General features: G+C 42.2%; 1 protein-coding gene and 1 long non-coding RNA gene across 2 annotated transcripts; one reads left to right on the top strand and one right to left on the bottom strand.

The window, feature by feature from the left end:
* The first annotated feature begins 870 nt into the window (after positions 1-870).
* Positions 871-7,853, top strand: LOC109784811 (uncharacterized). Its single transcript, XR_002237936.4, has 3 exons — positions 871-1,173; positions 3,900-5,139; positions 7,307-7,853. It is a non-coding gene; the product is annotated as an uncharacterized lncRNA (long non-coding RNA).
* A 715-nt stretch (positions 7,854-8,568) lies between these two features.
* LOC141027510 (two-component response regulator ORR22-like) lies at positions 8,569-10,853 on the bottom strand. The gene is made up of 2 exons (XM_073504576.1): positions 10,733-10,853; positions 8,569-8,993 (listed from the first exon to the last, which is right to left on the bottom strand). Exons 1-2 carry the CDS (start codon positions 10,851-10,853, stop codon positions 8,569-8,571), a joined length of 546 nt encoding a protein of 181 aa, XP_073360677.1.
* Positions 10,854-26,690: the final 15,837 nt, after the last annotated feature.

Raw genomic sequence — 26,690 nt, 5'->3', positions numbered from 1 at the left:
ATGGAAGCCTTAACGACTTCCTTCTATAAAACGCTTTACACCTCTGAAGGTGTACAGAACATGGACCAAGTGATTTCGGCGGTACCGCGCAAGGTGACTCATGGCATGAATAAGATTCTTAATGCCCCTTATACTGACAAGGAAGTCAAGACGGCTCTTTTTCAGATGTTTCCTACGAAGTCGCCCGGCCCGGACGGGTTCTCAATTTGACGACCGACGGGGGGACATGCAGAAGATGGAGCGAAATCCAAGGCGCGCGTGAGGTGGCAGCCCACGCGGGGCGCGTGGCCCAGCAGGCGGCCGATCGCGCAGGAGGTCTGTGTGGGCAGCGGTCCACAGGCTGGCGCGTTACATGTAGCTATTGATGTTGGTCGCTGGAGGCCTGGAGCATGTAACACATCGTCAGGATTTGTTTGGAAGAAAAAAGAGAGGACCGAGTCCTCGTGTACGGTACAGCAGATCAAATCGAGCGAAGGAATAATCCATTGATACGTACTAGCATACATCGGAAGCAAGGGCTGAGGCAAAAGCAATCGCTAGCATCAGGAAGTTGAGCCAAGATCAAAGCTGCTACACGTGAAGACCGGAAGGGATGTTTTGGTTGGAATTGCTACTAGTGCACGGAAGACTATGTTCAGTTCTGTTTGTGTACTTGGGCATCGTGTGCAAAGCTGGGATAATTTTCAGTTGTCTGATTTTGAATTCGCCTCAGGTCGTTTTCTTATCCGTTCGATCCACATAAATTCGGCGTGTCGCTGGTCCTCAGTGTCGCGTACCGGGTCGTTCTGTCATGGACTCTATGTCTTGTTGGGCCTTCGGGTTCGCAGGTCTGCACTGGGTATCGCTTATCATTCCGTGAGTGTCTGGTCATTTTTTAAATTTCTTTTTTCAGTTCGTGGGGCGGCGGTTGTTTGTTCTAGGTAAGGAGGTGATTGGTGGGGTTGGAAAAGGCCGGGCGGAGACGGCGGAGCGAAGGCGGTGTTTCCTCGCCTGTGAGGCAGAAATTGCGCGCGGCGAGTTCCCCGCAAGGAGAGCTTGTAGGCAGGAGGCGTGCTCCACAGGGAGAGATGTCGGCCTGGAGAGGAGCACGGCGGAGCTGCCCCGTCGTGCTTGCCACCAGCAAGCTCCAGTCGGTGGAGGCAGTTGCAGTCGCTGGCGCTAGTGGGGCGCAAGGTATTTTTATTCGTCGCCCTGTTGTCCTCGCTGTCAAATTTTGTTTCGTTCTATGTGTGTCTGCCTCCCCACGCTTTTGATTCAGTTTGTCATGATTCTCGCCGGTCTTAGACCTTCGTCGCAGGGGGTGGTTCAGTTCGTTGACTCTGGCCAGGATTGTTTTGTGTTAGCTTAGTTTAACCGTGGCGGTTTTTTGAGTGGTTCATAAGAAAAACCCCCTGAAATTACCTCTCCGCGCGTGTCATCCTATCCCCCAATTTTCCCTCACCAAGTCCACGTTGTCTTTGGATGTAGATCCCTTTTTGTTTGTACAAAGTGGGTGTGTGTGTGGTGACTGGTGAGTAGGTATATGTCTACATTTTTGGCATATATTGTTTAGGTGGGCAGTCCTAATCTGGAATTTAGTTCATATTTTGGTAGGTGTGTGTGTGTGTGTTTCGATCAGTCATTCAGTTCACAACTGCGGCCGGGTATAATTGCTAAGAAGAAGAAGATTAACAAGGGGAGCTCAAGTGAAGCTCCCAGGGTAAGAAGTAGTTTAGCAGTAGGTGAGTGGTTTTTTAGCATGCAATAGAAGAACAAAGTGTTTGCTCTGTTTATGTATATATGTATGCATGTAATACTGCTACTGTAATTGCAATTTTTGGCCTGCCCCCATTTTGGGTAATGGGCTAATGGCAAGATCCCAATATGATACCCAACAAGGAAATTCGTATTTGTGATCTTTGTACTTTTGAATGTGTCATTTCCGGCCATTTTGGGATCTGAAATTCAGAATTTGGACTGACTGTGATCTCTGTCCTAACTTGGGCACTTAGCTGCTGCTGGAACTGCAAATCACAATCAAGGACGAGATTAGGATTGTGATCTTGTACTGAATGTCCAAACCCTTTAGGGCTGCTGTAACTAACTTTTTGGGTGCCTGTTATATCATCTTATATTTTGGAGATGATTTAGGGGGGGCTGGGGTGGGCGTAGTGGTTTGCGATATTTCCTCTCCAATGATGATTTTTTTTTTGTTCTGCTCTTGATTATCGTATCATCTTACAATTTTTGTTATTTGTCGTGCATGATTTGTTTTTCAGGGCAGAGTTTTGGAGCAAGCTCACACTTTTTTTTTTGTTGATGTGATTTTTAGGTTCAGGCTGTTTGTTCTACATCATCATTGGTTTGGTTTTTTTGGTCTGGCTTATTTCTTGTTGTAGTACCTCCAAACAGAGTTTTAGTGTCGCTATGTTTGTATTCAGGGTCAATCAAAACAGTAAAAATTCATAGACCCGTGAAGTTTCTCTCAATTCTATTTTTATCTGGACCTTTTTTTTGTCCCTTCACACATCTGAAGAACTCGACATGTACCACGAGACGGGCGGCTACGTTATTCTCCAGTTGTGAAATATCAAGGCCTCTCGAAGACGAAGGGCCTACTTTGTTTAGTTTTCCAAGAACGGCTACATTTATTTTTCTGTCAGTTTCCACACAACTTGCAAGACATAAAAAATATGAAGCAATTTTTCATCCCTCCTTCGACCTGCATGAATGCAACTTCTTGGCTTCCAATGCACATATTTTGTGTATCTTCATTTGCACTGCTATTCACCTATAAAATTCAGTCTTTTTTAGATACTGTATGAACTCAAGAACAGATATGTGAGGAACAAGCATCAATCATGAAACCAGCAGATATGTGAGCACCATATCTAGGTTTCCATATCATTCTTCATCTATCAGTCAATTTATTCAGTTTTGAGTTCTCAGCCTTCATTTAGTTTTCTTGTCATTCATCCATAATTTTTTTGTCAGATTGTCTAGTTATTTAGTCCAGTTATTTCATTTTTTTAGTCTTCATTTTTTCAGTTTTTCTAGGAGGAGTTTGTCTATGTATTTTCATTTTGTATTGTTTATTCTTCAGTATCTCAATTCTAGTTTCAGTCTTGTAGTTGATTCAGTCTTTTAAGGCATCGGTTTTTCTTATGTGTGTCTTCCTCAGTTTTGTCTTCAGAATGTAGCTTTAGTCCATGTTGATTTTTGTCAGTTTAGAATTTATTGGTTTCCATTCTAGCGATTCTTACTCCTTTCCATTCATCAGTGTTTATTTTCTCTTCAGTCATTAGATCCATTATCATTGATTAGTTTTTTCTGTCATTTCCTTTAGTTCACTTGTCATTCATCCATTAGTTTCTCAGATTTTGTTTGTGTGCTAGTTGTCATCAGTCTTTGGACATTGATTATTATTTAGTAGTGTTTTCAGTCATCAACCTCCATCTATTCTCTATTATCAGCCTCCATGATTCCAGTGATTACTCTTCAATTTTTCAGTTTGTCCATGATAATGTTTTCAGTGATTTACGGAAATTAAAGATGACTGGTCAGTGTTTCAGTTTTTAGTTTTCAGTTTCAATCATCTTCATTCTATGTTTCTTTCAGTTTTCCAGACTTTTCTTCAGTTTAGATATTTATTTCTCAGTTTGTTTTGTTGGTAGGCATTTTTTGTTTGAGTGTCATTCCTCTGTCTATCATGTTTCTTCAGTAGTTTTCTCCAGTTATTGATTTATGTATTTCATGGATAGGTTCAGTGACAGTTTCAGTCTTATTCAGGTTACAGTCATTTGTAGCTTTCTCCTCTCTTTTTTGTGAGTAATCTGTAGCTTTCTCCTGGTACTCATTTCTTCAGTGGTAGGTTAGTTTCTAGTTTAGCATTCTATATTTTCTCATTTCCTTTTTTCCAGATGGTCATATCGCATTCAGCAAGGATGGCTGGGAGGAATTCACGGAGGAGAACGACCTAAAATAGGTTGGCCGAGTGGTGCTAATCACCGTCAGGAATAGTGCATTGGACAATCTAGACATGATGGTTGTCGTCAACCTGATTTGAGATTACCATCAGTGTTAATGCTCTAGTTTTTCTCGTTGTTATCTATGTCTTACTGCTATCAGCTGTCTTTGTCGCTCCGCGGGATGGACGAACTATGTGTCTTCTCTCTTTTATAGATATCCTTTTTTTTGGTTATGTATGGCACTGTCAAGAACTATTTAATATGGGGCCTGAAAACCTTTTAACTGCTAGTCTATTTGGTTAGTGTTCAGCTTTAACATGGAGGCTTTGTGTTTAGTTTTTATCAGTATTTTGGATTTCTTTGGACCGACCATTTTTTCAATGGTGGGAGTAACTTTTCAATTATTTGAAATTCAGTATTCAGTATACTGTCAAATTCAGTTATGTCAGTAAGATCGAACTCCTCAGATCATTGTGTTTGATGGAAGTTTTTTTTGTCCGGTTTTCAGTGTTTTGCATTTTTTTCATTATTGTCCGGAGTTGTTTGGTGTGGGTCTTCAGTAAGAAGTTTTAAAGAAGTAACCACATTTCTGCCACTAGCATTCGTCATATTTCTATTTTTTCTGAAAAGAAATGGGATTATCTCCAGTCACTAGTACTCCCTCCGTTCCATAATGTAGTGCATATAGATTTTTTGAAAAGTCAAACTTTGAACAAGTTTATGAAGAAAACTATTTATATCTACAATACCAAATATATGAATTATGAAACTACGTCTTATGATGATTCTAATGATATATGTTTGGCATTCTAGATGTAAATATTTTTCTCCACAAACTTGATCAAAGTTTGTGATATTTGACTTTTCCATTAGTATTGTTTTACTTCTTTGGTTATATCCTTATTTAGCCATTCTTTTGACTTTGGTTTTATTCGTCTGTCAGTCTAGTGTCTGAAGCCGTAGGTGTCAAATTCAATTAACAGTTTTGTGTTCAGTGTTAGGTGCCGTTTTCAGTTTCGTCAGTTTTCAGTTCTGTCAGCTAACGGCATTCTCCGTTACGTCTGCTTCGGTTATCCCCTTTCTTTCAGCGGAAAGGAATGCATAGAGTGGTGCAAAATGAGGCGGCCATTCTGTAGGAGCAGCGACGTGGGAACTCGGATGTTGGCGGCGGCGGCGCAACTCCACATATTTGGTATAGTCATCCTCCCCCTCTTCTTATGATCTTGATTTGATTCATATCCAACTCTTCTAATTCAATCAGAGTTATGTACCCACTTTGCAATGTGACTAAGAAAACCTTAGACCTCATGGGTTAGCATTTAAGTAGATAAGTTGCAATGTGATTGGTCTTTTTCTGATGAAAAAGAAAACCATGGTGGTGGAGGCCCTGTGGCCTGGTCGGTTGACCAGCCACATATCTTAGAGCACCCTCACCTCTGTGACTTCGCTCTTGAGCACGATGTCGACAGCCGCACAGTGTTTGTTGTCCTCCGTATGATCGTGCAGGTAGAAGCGGACGCACCAGTCGTAGCCGTCGATAGCGAAGGTAGGGGACTCAATGGACTTGCCGACGCCGAAGCCCCTGTACAGGTTTTACCCGTCGATCTTGAAGATGTGCGTCCTGTGCGCAGTCTCCAGGGCGCAGGTCGAGGCCGTCCTCGTTAGTAAGCTGTCAGACGCGGCCATCGTGGCCTCTAGGTGGGGTAGAAACTAAGCGCGGCGTGGACGGTGGCGGTGATGGGAGCCACCAGGAAGGGGAACGGGTGACGGGCCGAGTCAGAAGGCAGAAGTATCACGGCGGCTGGCGGGAACAATCGACGACAAGTTGGCGAAAAGAATTTTGCAATGACTGCCGCGTGAGAAGGGACGGAGATATATGGTGATATTGTTCGGCCCAACTTTTCCATGACGGATTCTAATTCCAGCTTACCAAAAAAACCTCTCCGTTTGGAAGCTAAAGTTGATGGATCTCTAATTTCTCGTGGACAAAGTTGCAAGCAAGTTATCAAAGTATGATGGCGAAAACATCACCACCATTGGACGTACGGCTCTTGTCAAGTCTGTGATCACATCCCAAGTGGTCTACCCCACCACCCAGTTGGTCATCCCACCAACCATCCTTCACAACGTCAACAAGCTCGAGAGAGCTTTCCTTTGGTCCGGTTCGGACAAGACAACGGGGGCCAAATGCAAGGTGAATTGGGAGTATGTTTGCCGGCCACTTGAGTACGGAGGTCTTGGGGTGCTCAACACAGACAAGTTTACGAGGGCTCTCCGGTTGCGATGGTCGTGGTATGAATGGAAGGATCGCACCAAGATGTGGGTGGGAATAGGAAACCCATGCAATGAGGAGGACCTCAACTTTTTCTATGCTTCCACCATCTTCACCGTTGGTAACGGTGTGAGTACCCCCTTTTGGGACTCTCCTTGGCTTCTTGGGCGAAAGCCTAAAGACATTGCCCCGCTCATGTATGAAGCTTCCAAGTGAAAGAACTGGAAGGTGAGGGAGGCCCTAAAGCACAACGCTTGGATTCTCAAGATCACCCCCCACCACCACCACCACCATCACCATCACCACCAATGTCTCCGTTGAGCACATCATGCAATTCTTCGCTCTATGGATGATACTAAATGAGGTCCATCTTTAGTTGTCTTTAGTTGTGGCTTCTACTGAAAAATTGAAGAAAAGCTATGGATGAAGAATATACTACTCTAATGAGGAGTAACACATGGCACTTAGTACTCCACCTCGAGGTAAAAACATGATGGGCCATAAACAAGTTTATCCCAGGTATAAAGCGTGCCTTGTTACCATAGGCTTCAAGAAACATTAATGTTTTGATTATCAGGATGCTAACCCTATTGTAAAAGCTTCCACCATAAGACTTGTATAGGCACAACAGTCTCCAAAGTGTGGTGTTTATGCTTGTTGTGCAGAACATGTCAATTCTCAATGTTATGCAAGAGGAATTGATTCTCAAAGAACCACTGGTATATGAAAATGGCTACACATATCACTATGTTTGCAAACTTTTCAAAGCACTCTATTGCCTTAAAGAGGCCCCTCGAGCATGATACTCTTGATCAACCATCTCAGGCATTGGGCGGCCTAACGTATAGAACTATCATGCTTCTTCCACGATAGCATCATCTCCAGTGAAATCCTACATTGAGAGAAAAGTGTTATTTAAGTACACATGTCCAACTCAACAATTCATATGCAGCACATAGATTCATACAAATGAGAGAAGTTCTTACTTCCACGTGCATGTTGGAAAATATATCATCCATTGAGAAGGCACTGATTTCATTCAGATGATCATTAAGAGGTTGCTGATTAAGTGTGCCTTCTTGCGTAGGAACAATGCTAGCTCCATCCCCACCATCATGTAGCCGAGTCAATGAGACGAAATCATCTGTCTGAAGGTTGTGAAGCATCGAAGTAGTTCTTCCACCGTTGCCCAGATGAGTATCATTAGTTGAAGTTCTACTTGCATCAAGTGCAGAGCTACCATTCAACATCGTTCCTACTGAGCTTATGTTGCTTGCTATGTTGAATGGTGCCATCTGCTCAGTGAAGCCTCCCACTGATGTGGTGTTGCTTATGAATGGTGTCTTTTCATTTTGCAGAGGCAGACGGCCAGATGACATTGCATAGCTCTCTAGTTGGTTGCTATGTGGGAAGTTCACCTGTGATGCGACAAGGGACCTCCCGCCACCAACTGTTGTGTTTGCAAATGAACTTTGAAGAATGGAAGGGGATTTGCCTTTGCTTATCTCCATTAGCTTGCCACGCATGATGTCAGAACAGGAATTACTATAATTGAATGATGGAAATTCATCTGACATTATCTTATTGGGTATATTGTCGTATAGGCTGACGGGAGGGTCAGCAAAACCTGTGAATCTTCTCGCATCCGACGGTAGTTTCCCAACATACTTCGGCATTCTACCATCATGGAGGTATGACCCCATGTATAAGTTGCTTTGGATGTTCATCGGCGGAGCCAAGTGACCCGTTGAACCATACTTGTTTGTACTCCAAGAGGCAGTGTCGCCAAAGGACACAATCCATCTTCCATGTTCGTGATTATGCATGAAATTGCCCTTGTTGTTCATGTTGTACGATGAGTTCCATCTTTCATATGCATCACCAGAGGGATTTGACTTGACTCTTTTTAAATGCAATCTATACTTCTGAAATAAAAAGATAGACGAAATAACAAGGTATGAGATGGATGATCATCGAAAAAATAACATAAACATGTGAGTACAATAAGTACTGAAGATGTTGCACTGGAAAGAAAACTCCTAAAAATATGGGGCATGCATTATATGAGATAAGCCTCGCATTTTAAGGGACACAATTAATTAAAATTACACTTCATGGTAGTTGCATTGCTAGAGCTTTGACTGATATGTTTCCCAAAAATAAAAGCTTTCACATATATATGAAAAAATGTTAGACTACGAATAATAGTAACAAAAACATAGAAATTAAACGTAAAGGTTGAAAATAAACCTGTAGATGACTTGCAATGTTCTCTCTACTGAGGTAATCCACATTCATCAGCTCCAATATCTTTTTTGGAACAGCCCCTACAATTATGTAATAAATTTTTTAATGAAAATATCGAGCAGCCACCAGCATTGTCGATGAATGAGGCACAAGATGTGAATTCTTACTATCAAGGCCGATTTGGTTGATAGCTTCTAGAAATTTGTTATGCAGCGCAATTGTCCATGTCATCCTGGGTTTTCTGTGGATGGCGGATATATGTGTGCCCTCATTGTTCTCGCTAGAATCATCTCCAACATTTCTCTTATTCCCCGAGTACTTACTCTTGTCAGTAGTCGCTGGTTGAACTCTCTGGACATCATTGTCATGATCGCTGATGTGGCTTATTGCTTTGGGATTTCTCCACCTTTGAACATGTTGCCATATGTTCTTGAGCTCATGGGTACGCACTGGCTTCACCATAAAGTCGGACGCGCCATGATCTATCCCCTTCATCACAACCTTCTTGTCGCAATCAACAGATAGCACTGCATGCCATAGGACCAATGACTTAGATTTAGAATTCAGAAATTCACAAAAATCTATGAAGTGGACATATGTTTTGGTCAAAGTGCCTATAGACAGAAAAGCATTTCAATGTTCAGTTTTATAATTCTGCTTCAATGCAAACTAAATGGGAAAAATTCCGCACATTCAGTAGGAAGATACGGAAATAAAGGCTAAAACAATAACGGTAACACAATGCCTAAGCCATATCACAACATGATCCATGCAGGGAAATCACATCATCATGTCTAACTATTGGTGAACCTGAAGATCAAGTACTATTATTGGCAGTCAACCATGTTTATCTAGCATACTAGGTAACATCTATCGGCCCACGTAACGCTCTAAGCATTTTCAGTGATCACACTCATATTAGTTTGTAAACGTTAACCACCATTGTCAATAGCTTTTTATTACGGCTAGCTAATTGTTTGTGCTTGGCACAAGGGCATACATATTCTACATGATAATTTCCATACTTAATGTGGTCCTCCCGTCCAGTGCTCGATGATACTTTTCATAATTAACGTGATACTCCCATCCAAAGAATGATACTCTCCATAATTAACGTGGTCCTTTCGTCCAATGCTCGATGATACTTTCCATAAATTAATGTCTGAATAATTGACATGTGTAATTAACTATATAGCTAATTAATTGCATGCAGTTGTGGGCGAGGCAGAGATTGGGCAAGAATTATCTCGGACAATTTTTGTGCATTAATAGTAGAGATTCAGGACATTAAGTATGTGTGGCTGCACTTTGTGTGAAAGTAATTTGACTACAAATTAGTGTGCTTATTCAAAGTCAACAAATATGCAGTAGTGTAGGTATTACCCATGGTTAACCTACTCGATGTATGTACTTAAAAGGGGCACTCGTACTTTACATGCTATTCTTGAGAGTAAATTGTCATAAGCAGTAACAACTTTAAGGGGAATGAAGCTGAGTAGTAATCTTAATAATACCAATACAATTCGCCAAAAAAAATCAAAACAACATAGGCATTTCTTAATTGTAGTATTCATGCAACCCTAGAAAATAGATGTGGCGCAATTATATACCTTGTGTGATTGGCAGAACGCGAATTTTAATATTAGCTTTGAAAACAACTAAATATAACTTGGTCATATCATGAAATATGAATAGATTATAGTTTTCGTTCTTATAGGTAGGATTTTACAATTAATTGAGATGATATAAATTAGATTCTAATTGGCCATAAATACAATCATCGAACACATGGATAGTGTCGTCTACATTACATTGGAGTGATAGAGAATCTCACTAAGCCAAACTACTCATTTATAAAATTAAATTCTAGATAGTCCATAAATACGTCCATCGAACACGTGAATATGGAATGTATGTTAGATTGGAGTGACAAGGACTCTCACTAGGCCAAATTAGCCATTGGAGTGACCATGTCTCTAGCCTACTAAACACTATCAACCCAATTATTAAAAACAACAATTGGGATCTCATAATCACGTGCTATCCATGTTTGTTCCCCATCCCCACCATCCATCCGATCTGATGGATGGATGGTTAGATAGGATCCCATTCTTTTGGTCTAGAAACCGACAATGCGCCCCCTACTAACTCATGTGTCGCTCCGATCGGACGGATGGTTAGATAGGATCCCATTGGTTTGGGCTAGAAACCGACACTACGTCCCCTGCTAACTCATGTGGCAAAGTGGAGGGATCAAGAGACTCACGTTGGTATTTGCAGTGTCTCAAGAGGGCTTCAAGTACCTTGAGGCAGACGCGGTCGTCGTCAACGACCAGGACGCGTAACCCCTCGGGAAACTTGTCCTCCGCCGCACGGTCCCCACTCATCGTGGCCATGTTCTCCGAACTTCTTCCCACCTGAAAAAGCAAACGCCATCAAGAAAAATACTGATTAAAAAACAAATCAGCACAAACCTCACATCCATCTAAGAACACAACCCAAAAGGAAACCTCTATTAGCTTCCTCGTCTCAGGACACAACTGAAGTTACTGAACAATCTGGATTCAGAGGAGTGGTGAGAAGGGCTGTAGGAAGGACGTCTATTTATAGGGGTAGAGGGGTCAAGGGAAGGAGTGGAAGTCTTGTGGTCCAGAGGTCAAAGGCGCTCTCCCCGTGCGTGTGTGCAGGCGCTACTTCTACTCCGTAATTTCTGCAGCTACGCCATTTGATCTGGCGATGTCAATGTGCGTGTCTGCTTGTGCCGCGGCCCATGGTTCCTTCCATGAGAGGTGAGCAAAACCACGGCTGTATTGCTGTTTTTTGCTTTTGTTCTTTTCTCACCAAATGTTGCAACACAAATGTTATGATCTTGAATTACAGAAAGGAGAGGCTCAATGGAGAGAGTGTCTCGGTGCTTCCTTTTACCGGGAACAGAGAGATCGTTCATCGTCTCAATGGTCAGATCCCTACCTACCTCTGCATGGCAACGTGAAACTGTGGAGGCCTAATCTCAAGATTGGAAGTCTTTTTCCACTTACGACTTTCTGGAATCATAATATGACAAGGGCATTTATCTGAAGATTGAAGAAAAACACTTCACGAAAATAACTTGAAGGGTGGTTCGAACCGGGGAGTGTGTTAGCCAAATAAGCCATGGCTGTGGCCAGAGCGCGTCTGTGCGCGAGCTGGCCGGTAGCCACGGCGGGCCCGTGGCAGGGTGTGTGAGTACGTGTCAGCAGTCAGCATGTGTATGTGGGCGTTTCTGGGTTAGTTGCTGAGACGCGCGGGTGTGTAGCCGCGTCGGGTGTTTGACCTGGTCGCGTCCGTGTGGGTGCGTGCGCGGCAGGCGCGTGCATGGGGCGTGGCGAGTGGGCAAGTGGGGCTGCGTCGGGAGCGCGATGTGGGCATTGGTGCTCACACGTATACACCCCACCCCCCCCCTCCCCGACCTGTGTGTGTTGCTGGTGGGGTGTAGCTCGAGTTTGTTGCTTGAGAAAAACGTTGCCACTGTTGCGGCGGGGCGTTCGGGCTCCGGGAGCACCACCGTGTCCTCTGTTCTTCTTCGTTTTTCTTCTTCCTCCGTTTGGTTCGAGCCAGAGAGAGAAGAATGTAGAGAGAGAGAGAGAGAGAGAGAGAGAGAGAGAGAGAGAGAGAGAGAGAGAGAAAGAGGACTCCGGCGAGCTAGGGTTCAGGGTTCAGACCCAACATTTGGCATCAGAGCGAGCTTGGGAGGGGTCCTACCGGCGGCCATGATGCTCGTCCCGCACGGCGCAGGCGGGAACACGGTGTCGATGGTGATGCCGATACTCACACTGAACAACTACACGGTGTGGGAGATCAAGGCCGAGGCCATCCTCGACGACTAGAGTCTCTCGGAGGCAGTGTCGCCGGCGGGCAACGCGGGGACGAACAAGGCGACGAAGGCAGTGCTGTCAGGTGCGCTCTTCGAGGACCTGCCGATGTAGGTATGAACAAAGAAGATGGTGGCGGGTGTGTGGAGCAGCCTCAAGGCGCGGTTCCTCGGCGCGGATCGGGTCAGGGCGGCTCGGTTGTCGCCGCTCCGCGGCCATTTCGATTGGGTGCGCATGGCGGACGGAGAGGCACTGGACGCCTACGCTAGTAGGATCGGGAGCATGGTTGTGCGCTATGTAGGGCTGAGGACGATGCTCGATGACACGGCAATGGTGAAAAAGCTACTGGACACCGTGTCAGATCATCTGTACGCGGCGGTGGCTGGCATCAAGCAATTCTGCGAGATGTCGACACCATGTCGTTCGAGGAGGCGCTCGGGCAGCTCAAGGCGTTGAAGGAGCGAATGCAGCGGCACAACCAATATAGCGGCGGAGGCGGCGGTGACTAGCTCAGGCTCACAGCTGCGCAGCGGGCTGCGAGGCGGCGACAACAGGGAGGAGGCGGTTTCGACCACGACAATGACGGCGGTGGCAGCACGGCATCGGGCAGCGGAGGGAGGCGGCATGGTCGCTGCTACAATGGCGGCCAGCGCGGGCACTTCCAGCGCGAGTGAACAAGGCCTTGGAAGCTGGCGGCGGCGGCAGAGCAAGCCCTCCTTGCAAAGATCGGTGATCACAAGCCGGCACTACTCTAGGACGCGGCTTAGGGGGTGAATGTTAGCCAAATAAGCCACGGTCGTGGCCAGGGCGCGTCTGTGCGCGAGCTGGTCACGTCGGGCCAGTGGCAGGGTGTGTCAGTGCGTCTAAGCACGTGTATGTGCGCGTGTTTGGGTTAGTTGGCGAGATGCACGGGAGTGTAGTTGTGCCGGGCGTTGGACCCGATCGCATCCGTGTGCGTGCGTGAGCGGCGGGCGCGTGAACCTTCGAGCGAGGGGAGTGGCGAGTGGGGCTGCGTCGGCAGCGCGACATGGGTGTTGGTGCGCGCACGTACCCCCCCCCCCCCCCCCCCCCCCGCCCCCGCCCGACCTGTGTGTGTTGCTGGTGAGGTGTAGCTCGAGTTTGTTGCTTGTGGAAAAACTTTGTCGTTGTTTCGGCGGGGCGTTCGCGCGTCGGGAGCACCACCGTGTCCTCTGTTCTTCTCCGTTTTTCTTCTTTCTCCGTTATCGAGCCAGAGAGAGAAGAGTGCAGAGAGAGAAGAGTGTAGAGAGAGAGAGGACTCCCGCGAGGTAGGGTTCAGGGTTTAGACCCAACAGAGTGCCGGATAAACCCTAAGGGCGAATAGCAACACAAATTCGAACCGAATGATTGCATTCTCTATGGAACATCACTAAGATAATTGTTTATGCTTTAGCCCTTATTATAAAGTGTATGGCCTATGTATTCAAGAAATAAAGAAATATCGTTTACAAGGAAGTGAGAAAGAAATAAAGGGACAGAAGGAATGGAGCTCTTGTGGTCCAGGTGATGGATGTCTGTAGTTTTTGCTTTTTTTAATTTCATTACCCTCCATAAAAAAATTCGTTTTTGTTTTCATTCCATTGTCAAATGTCAACTTTCTTGTGGTCCAACGTCGGAGCTAGATTATATCGTCTGTATTCCAAAAGAGGCTTTTGCGTTGTTCAGGTCATATCTCAAATTAATACCTCACCTTTATTCTCATGAAATTTGTTTTGGTGGACTGAAAGCGTATGTTCATTGTCTCACTAATTGCACCATGTGATATATAAACTAATAGATGATCCGTTGAATGAATTAGGTGATTTTGAGGCCGGATCCAGTGAGTCGAGATAATTTTAAATAAACAAAAATCATATTTAATAGTTCTGATAAATTCTGAAAAAATTGACTTGTGTATACTATTGATGTATTTTACATATGTGTAAACTTCTCTTAAAAATACTTTACCACGTACGTGGATTTGTATGCATGTGTTGTTTGCTATTTCTAATTGTAGGTATTGGTTCTTTTGTGTACGTGTACATATAAACATGTATTACATGAAAAATTCAAGATTCAATAAATGACATCTATATGAGCATGTCTAAAAAATAAAAATAAAAGCACCTCAACTATTTATTTTCAACGTTTTCAGAAAGCTCAGACTCGACGGAGTCCAGTATCCAATCAAACTTTATCAGAAATTCGTTAGAAGCAAGAACAAAAGGAAACACGACAATGCTTACTGATTCTGAGCACGCCGACGTCATGCATAGATACAGAAGCAATAATGAATTTGAAATTTAAATTTGAAGTGTTGGACCAAAATCCTATGGTATGATTTAGACGAGTGGAACTCCCAACCACTTGAAACACATTCTCGAAGAAGGCATGCGATGGCTACCGTTTCTTGTTCTTTTTTGCAAAATATTAGAGAGCAATCATATCCTATGAACTTCCCTGGAGCTCGCATTATTCATGCACATGAATAATTATATTATGAAATACGAACATATGATTTGACAAAACCTATTAATATGATTTAAGGGGTGCGGTAGCGCTTACTATCATTATGGAAAAAGTCTTACAAAAACCTAGCCAATGGAGATGAAAGGAGTCAATGTGTCACCCAATAATTGGAGATGAAAGAACTCAATGTGCCACACAATAGAGGGGAAGAAATGAGTCAAAGCGTCTCTTGAATAACAGAGATGAAAGGAGTCAGCACACCATGTGAAAATGGAGATGAAATGATTCAACAGGGCACATGACAAATGAAGATGAGACAATGCACTATGAGACAAATATGTGTCGTGAGAATCGTAAATTTCAGATTTGGAGGGTCAAAATGGCACTCAATGATTTCTATATAGAAAGACCTAGCTAGAGGCACCACTTAAGCTCATTGCTTCAAATGGAAGCCAAATTGATGCATTGATCTACAAGAATTCATCTATGGTTTTCTCTTTATAGGGAAAGAAATTTGGAGGAGATGATGACCCAGCCAATGGAAATGGAAACATTCTACTTTTGACATTGCAACTCCGTTTTTCAAATGGTGCATAAATTCCTTTTTTGTAAAAAAAACACTATCATGTAGATTGTAAGCATTGGAATACTCCTATATTCTTATAAAAAAGATTTGACAGACCATCTCTTAGTCAATAGTATCTCATAACTCACGTGAAAAGTCAGGATTTTGACAATCCACAATCTCGATAATCCAAACAAAACTGGGTATATACATGGGAAGTAATGGGATATTATCCCCTACATGCTTTTTTTATTAAAAGAAACGACCGCGGGTTAGCTCATGAAACTCTGGTCTATTGCCCCATTAGAAAGCATGGGGGAGAACTAGCTAGTATCAAATTTACCAAGCAACACATTTAGTAATAATTCTTGTAGATCATTGTACTGTTCTCGACTTTCTTTGTAGAAATGAGCTTAAGTGGTGCCCTAGGTCTCCTAAATATAAACAGATAAGTGCCAACCTGACCAACCAAATCTAAACATCTTGGTTCACAGTATATAAATTTGTCGCATAGCGTGTTGACTCATTTCATCTCCTTTTGCCATGTGCCGCATTGAATCCTTTCATCTCCATTTGTCGTGTGGTGTGCTGACTCATTTCACCTCTCTTTATCCCATGTTGCATTCAATACTTCCATTTATTCGGTCGTGTGCCACTTTAATTCATTATTTTCATCTCCATTTGACGTGTGGCACATTGACTCCTTTCATACACATTTTTTTAGGTTTCGTAAGCATTTTACATAAAGATAGTAAGCACTACCGTGTCCCTTAAGTCAAATTAAAAGGTTTGAGATGTCATATTATTGTATCTCGTAACATAATTATTCATTTATGTGACTTTTAGGGTGTCAATACAACAAACGAGCAATTCGAGCTCCATGGAAATTCAGAGGATATCACTACGCTCTGATATTCTGTGACTCAAAAATGATATGATTGATGATGACCCACCTTGTGTACATCACCCATAGTTTCATGTATTCTTCTGGCATTTAATGGTGATGGTATGAAATCCATTAGATTATCTTGTCATTGTTTAGGTACATCAAGATTTCTTTCTACTATGCATCTACGTCTACAACTATGTGAGTACTACGGGTGATTAATTTGTATGCAAATAAAGTAACATAGAAACACTTACTACCTATTTGGAGGAAAATTCCTACACCAAAGTCGATGATTTGTGTCCAATGGAGAGGCATTCAAAACCAAAACTTTTCGAGGTAGATTGTCGGATCAACGGACATGGAATTAATTTAGGTGGACAAATCCACTTTCATCATTTAACAGTGTTGGTTCTTATAATCATGTAAACCGAGCTAATCATACAAAGGTTTGGGTTTGTAGTTTATCTCTAGTTCTTTCATGCACCTCGATCCTTTTAACCAGTCATTGTAATCTATTGTATGGCTCGATATGATTTGACCCATCGGTGTCATGATTGAATAAATAGTATTACACCTACCCTTTTATAGATTCATAGCAATGGCATCATTTGTTTCCTCCATTCCTGCTACACTCAGCGAACAAATATCAGAATACTCACAAGGGAACACTATGTTATGCAGAAGCACAAATCTTGCCCACAGTTCATGATGTGCAACTCACTAGTTATCTTGATGGATGTCCCCCGACACCATGAAAGATCATGGAGAAAACAACCAACAAGGAAAACAGTGAATCTCCCATCTGGCCTATATCGTTGGCTTAGGACTAATACATCCTAGGACATATCATGTATTTGCTTTTAAAAGACATCTTGACATAGGAGGTGTGGATGACGAGCATGGCACAAGTCTGGACCATGCTTGAGAAGATGTTCTTAGGTCAATTTGAGAACAAGTCATCAGTAACAAGATGAGGATTGCCAACATTCATGAGGGAAACATGACAGCCATGGAGTATATCTCCAATGTGAAAGCTCTCGAAGATGAGCTCTCTTCCCTTGGCAAGCACATCGATATCAATTACATGATGTCGTACCTACTAGCCGGGCTCGATGTAAATTGTACCCATGTAGTGAGCTTTGTGAGCAAATATACTCTTATTTATATGAATATTGTGTAAGTATGCGGTGTGAATACCAACGAAAGATGTATCCATTAACAAGAGTAAAATTCTCTAGAAGTTTCTATCTGGGACAATCTAATGAGGTAATGGGGAGCAATTTGGAAAATTATGTGACCGAGTCTAGGTTTGTTTAGGCCAAGATTCTTGGAACATTTCTGCCTATCTCAATTTTAGCTCGAATGCATGACTTGGAGGCCAAGACTTGACACCTACATATAATATATAGGACTCAAAAGCCTAGGAGAAAACCCAAACTAAAACAAAGTTTCTAGAAGCCACATATTGACTCAAGTGCTGTACCACATAGGATTTTATCCATTTTAGCCACCAAATAAACTCTTGTAGTATGTTTCTGTAGAATGAGATATCAACAAAGGCAGGAAGTTAAGTAGAGTCGTCAGTTCGGGGCCTAAACCTGGATAAATCATGTGCCTTCATCGTTGTGAGCTTCATCGATGAGATCTTTGTATTACCCTTCCTCCATGCTTGGACTATGTATCCCGCCCCCCCCCCCCCCCCCCCATATAAAAAAATCTTGATTTTTTGTATAAAAATAGCCTCGTTGCTGGTAGTTTCTCTCACTCGTCTGTTTACTCTCTATAATTTTAATGCCTATATCCGCAGCTTTGACACCCGCAAGATATTCTTTAAGGAACCGGCAATGCACTGGGTTCCAATCCTCACTCAATTCTACTACTGAGAGAAGTTACCGAGAAAGTTGTGGTCGTTTTGATGGAAATCGCAGAAGTGGAAGCAACACCAACACCTCACGACAGCAAGGTGATCTTGCTCAAAGAGGTTACCAAGAAAGTTGTGGTTGTTGTTATGGAAATTGTGGAAATTGCAGCAACACCAACACCACAAGACAACAAGGTGAGCATGGCTAGGGCAATCTAGGAGGACAACCGAGGATGTGCCAAGTTTGCCTCAAAATTGGCCATATTGGGAGAGTGCTGGCATCACTTTGATGACAACTAGGTTCATAATGGAGTACAACATGCTTGTCGGTTCATAATATACTCATAGTAATCTTGATGAGGTGTCATGCATAGACGGAATGCTACAAGGGAATCTCCCAGGCATTACCTAGGTTCAAGCCCTCATGGTGGTGGTAAAACCATAGTCCTACTTGATTGTATTGTTGGTGGTAGCCACGCGTGAGAGCTTTGGTGTGGTGTACAATGGATAGATCGATTAGGATCATGGGTATATCAAGACTAGATTATCTATGATCTAGCCATAGCTTTGGTGTGGTGATTGCTAAGGATCGCTCCATGTCCACCCAGATCATGTTTGGACTGATCAAGCAGAGAGTGCAAAGAACCATAGGTGTAAACCCTAGTCCCGTCCCATCATGGTCGGAACACATTAATTGTGAGGACATGGCTTAGCAGGCTACTGGGTTCCTGTAGTGCATCACATGAGGGACGCCACTTCACTTTCCTTCTGTCTATATAAGGCAGGGGACACAACAGAAGCGGTACCCCCTACCCACTCCTTGCCCACTTTCATCTTCCTCGTGCTCTTGCTCAACCATTGCAGACAGCTAGAGCTCCACGCACAGTACTACTTCCTCCTCCCCATCTGTTAGCCAAGCCAAAGCTGGCTATGGCTGATGGCACACGGAAAGGTGATCCAATGGAGAGAAGGCAGCACCCAAAAGAGGTGGTCCTACCGCAGGGGAGGCTCCGCTGGTGGCATTGCCTGCAAGAACAACTCCTTGACAACAACACCAAGGGAAATTGATCCCCTTGTTGGGATTAACTGAAGAATCTCGTTAGTCACGACTTCTTTCCAAGGCAAGCATCTGTCCAATCGCGTGCACTACCAGAGGAGGAGATCAAGTCGGCGCCACGGTAGAATGAGTGTGTGCTTCTTACGTCGTTCATCTACGAAGGTATGTCCCCGACCGATGCCCAATGATTTCTTTCATCGACTTAGTTTCTTCTATGATGTATAGCTTCATCATGTCACACCAAACATGATCCTCCACATCGCCCACTACATTGCGATGTGTGAGTGTTTCCCAATGACCCATCACCACTTAGGGCTTTGGAGGAAGTACTTCCGGGATAAATTCTAGAAGAACGGCGAGGCCGTCTATGACTGTGCGGGAGTCGTAATTAAGCTGAGGCCAAGGTACGGCTAATTAAAGCTTGGGCTGCCCAACTTCGTGCAGAGGTGGCAGCATGGGTTGTTCTACTACCCTGATGCCCCGGCTTGTGATGAACAGATGGGGTTGCTTCCATACTCAGATTTGTCCCCTATCTGATGTAGGTCTTTGGAGTCCGGCTAATGACGAGTCACGGGAAGTGGATGCACTTCTTCAAAACAAATGATGTGCCATAAGCGCGCCTGGCTCCCCCAGGAGCGAATCCTGGTGATGTGGTAAGAGAGGCATATCCAACCTGTTCAGGCGTGACTAAAGGGCTCGCACGATGCTACCCAATCTATGGTCGAACCCTACAACTAGCCTACGCTCAAGGGGTTGGCCGCCTTGGTGGCCAACGCAAAGGCGATTGACGTCTTCACTGTTGTCCAAGTCGAGCCTGATACGTCTCCAACGTATCTATAATTTTTTATTGTTCCATGCTATTGTATTAGCCATCTAGGATGTTTTATATGCATTTATTTGCTATTTTATATGATTTTTGGGATTAACCTATTAACCCAGAGCCCAGTGCCAGTTTCTGTTTTTTCCTTGTTTTTGAGTATCGCAGAAAAGGAATACCAAACGGAGTCCAATTGACCTGAAATTTTTCATACATGTCACTCTTGATTCATTGCCTATCCTGGTACACCGCCGGAGGAATTCATATAGAGTCATATTTTGTTTTAGTATCGAGTTGTAAATAAATAGAAGTGTGATGATCATCATTATTAGAGCATTGTCCCGTGTGAGGAAATAAAAAAAGGCCAAATAAAAAAAGAAAGGCCAAATAAAAAAAGAAAGGCAAAAAAATGAGAGAAAAAGAGAGAAGGGACAATGTTACTATCCTTTTTCCACACTTGTGCTTCAAAGTAGAACCATGATCTTCATGATAGAGAGTCTCTTATTTTGTCACTTTCATATACTAGTGGGAATTTTCATTATAGAACTTGGCATGTATATTCCAACGATGGGCTTCCTCAAAATGCCCTAGGTCTTCGTGAGCAAGCAAGTTGGATGCACACCCACTTAGTTTCTTTTGTTGAGCTTTCATATATTTATAGCTCTAGTGCATCCATTGCATGGCAATCCCTACTCCTTGCATTGACATCAATTGATAGGCATCTCCATAGCCCGTTGATTACCCGCGTCAATGTGAGACTTTCTCCTTTTTTGTCTTCTCACACAACCTCCATCATCATATTCTATTCCACCCATAGTGCTATGTCCATGGCTCGCGCTCATATATTGCGTGAAAGTTGAAAGAGTTTGAAAAGGCAAGTATGAAACAATTGCTTGGCTTGTCATCGGGGTTTTGCATGATGGGAGCATTTTGTGTGACGAAAATGAAGCATGGCCAAACTATATGATTTTGTAGGGATGAGCTTTCTTTGGCTAATTATTTTTAGAAGACATAATTGCTTGGTTAGTATGCTTGAAGTATTATTATTTTTATATCAATATTAAACTTTTATCTTGAATCTTTCGGATCTGAACATTCATGCCACAATAAGGAAAATTACATTGAAAATTATGTTATGTAGCATTCCACATCAAAAATTCTGTTTTTATCATTTACCTACTCGAGGACGAGCAGGAATTAAGCTTGGGGATGCTGATACGTCTCCAACGTATCTATAATTTTTTATTGTTCCATGCTATTATATTATCCATCTAGGATGTTTTATATGCATTTATATGCTATTTTATATGATTTTTGGGACTAACCCATTAACCCAGAGCCCAGTGTCAGTTTCTGTTTTTCCTTGTTTTTGAGTATCGCAGAAAAGGAATACCAAACGGAGTCCAATTGACCTGAAATTTCACGGAGATTGTTTTTGGACCAGAAGAAGCCCATGGAGTACCGGAGATGGACCAGAAGAGTCCCGAGGCCACCACGAGGGTGGGGGCACGCCCCACCCCCTGGGCGTGCCCCCTACCTCATGGCCGCCTCGGAGACCCCCCTGACTTGTTCCCGACGCTAAAAATCCCTAGAAATATAGAACCCCTGAAAACCAAACCTAGATCGGGTGTTCCGCCACCGCAAGCCTCTGTAGCCACCAAAAACCAATCGGGGCCCTGTTCTGGCACCTTGCCGGAGGGGGGATCCCTCACCGGTGGCCATCTTCATCATCCCGGCACTCTCCATGACGAGGAGGGAGTAGTTCACCCTCGGGGCTGAGGCTATGTACTAGTAGCTATGTGTTTGATCTCTCTCTCTCTCTCATGTTCTTGATTTGGCACGATCTTGATGTATCGCGAGCTTTGCTATTATAGTTGGATAATATGATGTTTCTCCCCCTCTATCTCTTGTAATGGATTGAGTTTGCCCTTTAAAGTTATCTTATCGGATTGAGTCTTTAAGGATTTGAGAACACTTGATGTATGTCTTGCATGTGCTTATCTGTGGTGACAATGGGATATTCACGTGATCTACTTGATGTATGTTTTGGTGATCAACTTGCGGGTTCAGTGACCTTGTGAACTTATGCATAGGGGTTGGCACACGTTTTCTTCTCGACTCTCCGGTAGAAACTTTGGGGCACTCTTTGAAGTTCTTTGTGTTGGTTGAATAAATGAATCTGAGATTGTGTGATGCATATCGTATAATCATACCCACGGATACTTGAGGTGACATTGGAGTATCTAGGTAACATTAGGGTTTTGGTTGATTTGTGTCTTAAGGTGTTATTCTAGTACGAACTCTAGGATAGATCGAATGGAAAGAATAGCTTCGTGTTATTTTACTACGGACTCTTAAATAGATCGATCAGAAAGGATAACTTTGAGGTGGTTTTGTACCCTACAATAATCTCTTCATTTGTTCTCCGCTATTAGTGACTTTGGAGTGACTCTTTGTTGCATGTTGAGGGATTGTTATATGATCTAATTATGTTATTATTGTTGAGAGAACTTGCACTAGTGAAAGTATGAACCCTAGGCCTTGTTTCCTAGCATTGCAATACCATTAATGCTCACTTTTATCGCTTGTTACCTTGCTGTTTTTATATTTTTAGATTACAAAAACCTATATCTACCATCCATATTGCACTTGTTTCACCATCTCTTCGCCGAACTAGTGCACCTATACAATTTACCATTGTATTGGGTGTGTTGGGGACACAAGAGACTCTTTGTTATTTGGTTGCAGGGTTGTTTGAGAGAGACCATCTTCATCCTACGCCTCCCACAGATTGATAAACCTTAGGTCATCCACTTGAGGGAAATTTTCTACTGTCCTACAAACCTCTCCACTTGGAGGCCCAACAACGTCTACAAGAAAAAGGTTGTGTAGTAGACATCAGAGCCATATTCTGATACGTCTCCAACGTATCTATAATTTTTTATTGTTTCATGATGTTATATTTGAAGGAAATATGCCCTAGAGGCAATAATAGAATTGTTATTTTATATTTCCTTATTCATGATAAAGTTTTATTTTTCATGCTAGAATTGTATTGATCGGAAACTTAAATACATGTGTGAATACATAAACAAATATCGTGTCCCTAGTGAGCCTCTACTAGACTAGCTCGTTGATCAAAGATGGTTAAGGTTTCCTAACCATAGACATGTGTTGTCATTTGATAACGGGATCACATCATTAGGAGCATGATGTGATGGACTAGTCCCACCCGTGAGCTTAGCATATTGGTCGTTCAGTTTTATTGCTATCGCTTTCTTCATGTCAAATACATATTCCTTCGACTATGAGATTATGCAACTCCCGGATACCAGAGGAATACCTTGTGTGCTATCAAACGTCACAACGTAACTGGGTGATCATAAAGATGCTCTACAGGTATCTCCGAAGGTGTTTGTTGAGTTGGCACAGATCGAGATTAGGATTTGTCACTCCGAGTATCGGAGAGGTATCTCTGGGCCCTCTCGGTAATACACATCATAAGCTTGCAAGAAAACAACTAAGGAGTTAGTCACGAGGTGATGTATTATGGAACGAGTAAAGAGACTTGCCCGTAACGAGATTGAACTAGGTATGAAGATACCAGCGATCGAATCTCGGGCAAGTAACATACCTACGCCTCCCACGGATTGATAAACCTTAGATCATCCACTTGAGGGAAATTTTCTACTGTCCTAGAAACCTCTGCACTTGGAGGCCCAACAACGTCTACAAGAAGAAGGTTGTGTAGTAGACATCAAGCAATTTCTGGCGCCGTTGCCAGGGAGGTGAGTGCTTGAAGGTATATCTTTAGATCTTGCAATCGAATCTTTTAGTTTCTTGTTTTATCACTAGTTTAGTTTATAAAAGAAAACTAAAAAAATGAAATTGAGGGTGCCTCATATGCTTCATCTTTTTAATGTCCTTCGTGAAAATAAGGATTCTGATAATTGTGCCAAAATGCTAGAAGAAGAATGCATTAAAATGTTTGGCACTAAATCTTTGAATGATGAGCATGATTGCAATGTTGTTAGTGTGAACTCTTTGAATATCCATAGTACTAATGATGATTGCACTAGTCATGATGAAAATGTCTCTTATAAGCATATCATTTTTTGTGGAGTGCATAGAGTTTGCAAGTACACACCTAATAGGGAAGATAGATTTTGCAAGAGGCATAAGTATTTAGAAACCAAATTGTTGCAAGAAAGGCTAGATGTTTGTGCTGAAAATTTAAATTTTCTTAGTCATCCTTGTGAACTTTGCAATGAACGTGGTCATTTAAATATCCAATGCAAATTGTTTCATAATCGTATCGTGTCCAAAAATTGTGATGAATTGATTTCCCTTGCGCATGATAATGAACTTAGTTTGCTTATGGGTTATGAAGAAATGAAACGTATAACTAAGGATATGCCAGAATTTGTCCTTGATAAAGTTCTTGATTTTGATCTAGAGGAAATTTATATGTATTGTGCGGTGAATTGCATTGAAAATCCTTATATTGCTAATTACATAAAGACAAGAAAACAAATAGAAGATGAAGAGAATACTAATGAAAGGGAAGAGATTTCCCAATATCCTCCTATTCTTTCTTATGACGAATCAGGTGACGAAGAGGAGCTTTCTATTCAACCAATCTTATTAATAAGGAGCTCCAAAAAGAGGATTAAACCCACACATGATGTGAAGAAGAAAAAGAAAAGACGGAGAAGCAAAGGTAAAAAGGTATCCCTCCCAAATGATGTTGCTCCTATTACTCATTGTGATGATGATAATTGCTATACTATTGGTGCTATCCATACTATTAATGATGAGAGTGAATATGCTTATGATATGAAAAGGCCCAAGCTTGGGGATGCCATGTTTGATGAGAAAGACAAGTTTGAGAATTTATTTGCTGCAATTAATGATTGTCCCAAGCTTGGGGATGCTATGTTTTATGAAGATGATATGTTTAACTTCTCAAGTTTTGATATGCAAATTTATTATGATGATAGCATGCCTCCTATTTATGATAGTTATATTGATGAAAGTGGGTTTGGAAGAGTGTCAACTTTAGGAAGTAATGATCCCACTATTTTGGAGGGTGTTGAATCTTATAATATTTGTGAAAGTGGATTTGGAGAGGTCATGACTTTATTTAGTGATGAATCCACTATTTCGGAAGAGGTTTCAATTGATTATGATGACAACAAAGTTGCTACTTATGATGATTATTGTGATGACACTTATGCTATAAAAAGTAGTGATGATTATATTAAAACTTGTCATGATTATTATTACCCTTTTTCTAAACATTACTCTTTTAAAGTGGAAACAATTTATAGTATTCGAGTTTCTTATGATACTCCCACTATTCCGAATGAGAAGAATTTTGCTTATGTGGAGAGTAGTAAATTTTCTACGCTTGTAGATCATGAAAAGAATGCTTTATGTGATGGTTATATTGTTGAATTCATTCATGATGCTACTGAAAATTATTATGAGGGAGGAACATATGCTCGTAGGAATTTAAATAATATCAAGTTTCCTCTTTATGTCCTTAAAGTTTTGAAGTTATGCTTGTTTTGCCTTCCTATGCTACTTGATTCTTGTTCCCATAAGTTGTTTGTTCACAAAATCCCTATGCATAGGAAGTGGGTGCTACCTCTTGAGCACTACGTTGGTTTTTCCCTTGAAGAGGAAAGGGTGATGCAGCAAAGTAGCGTAAGTATTTCCCTCAGTTTTGAGAACCAAGGTATCAATCCAGTAGGAGGCTACGCTCGAGTCCCACGCACCTACACAAAACAAATAAGAACCTCGCAACCAACGCGATAAAGGGGTTGTCAATCCCTTCACGGTCACTTACGAGAGTGAGATCTGATAGATATGATAAGATAATATTTTTGGTATTTTTATGATAAAGAGAAATAAAGATGCAAAGTAAAATAAAAGGCAATAGAAATAGCTAAGTGTTGGAAGATTAATATGATGGAGAATAGACCCGGGGGCCATAGGTTTCACTAGTGGCTTCTCTCAAGAGCATAAGTATTACAGTGGGTGTACAGATTACTGTCGTGCAATTGATAGAATTGAGCATAGTTATGAGAATATCTAGGTATGATCATGTATATAGGCATCATGTCCGCGACAAGTAGACCGACTCCTGCCTGCATCTACTACTATTACTCCACATATCGACGGCTATCCAGCATGCATCTAGAGTATTAAGTTCATAAGAATGGAGTAACGCTTTAAGCAAGATGACATGATGTAGAGGGATAAATTCATGCAATAAGATATAAACTCCATCTTGTTATCCTCGATGGCAACAATACAATACGTGCCTTGCTGCCCCTGCTGTCACTGGGAAAGGACACCGCAAGATTGAACCCAAAGCTAAGCACTTCTCCCATTGCAAGAAAGATCAATCTAGTAGGCCAAACCAAACTGATAATTCGAAGAGACTTGCAAAGATAACCAATCTTTACCTAATATTAAAAGACGGAGGCTTTCATAGTTCTCCATATGCCATTCCTTTATCTCCGTTAATTTTATGTTATAATCATAAAAATTGACGGCTGAGATTTAAAGATTCTATCTACCTATTCGTGTGTCGATTCGTCTATCCGATGTCTGACTGCCAAGGCCGCTAGGAGGTAAAGGTAAACACGTTTGTTACTCCATCTGCCAAAGTCGTATTTTCTTTCTAGAATCTCTGACAAAGCCGCTAAGA

Source organism: Aegilops tauschii, chromosome 7 (genome assembly GCF_002575655.3).
Source record: "Aegilops tauschii subsp. strangulata cultivar AL8/78 chromosome 7, Aet v6.0, whole genome shotgun sequence".
Classification (NCBI taxonomy): domain Eukaryota; kingdom Viridiplantae; phylum Streptophyta; class Magnoliopsida; order Poales; family Poaceae; genus Aegilops; species Aegilops tauschii.
Note: the sequence above shows the minus strand (reverse complement) of the source record. Positions and strands in the feature narration are given on the sequence as shown.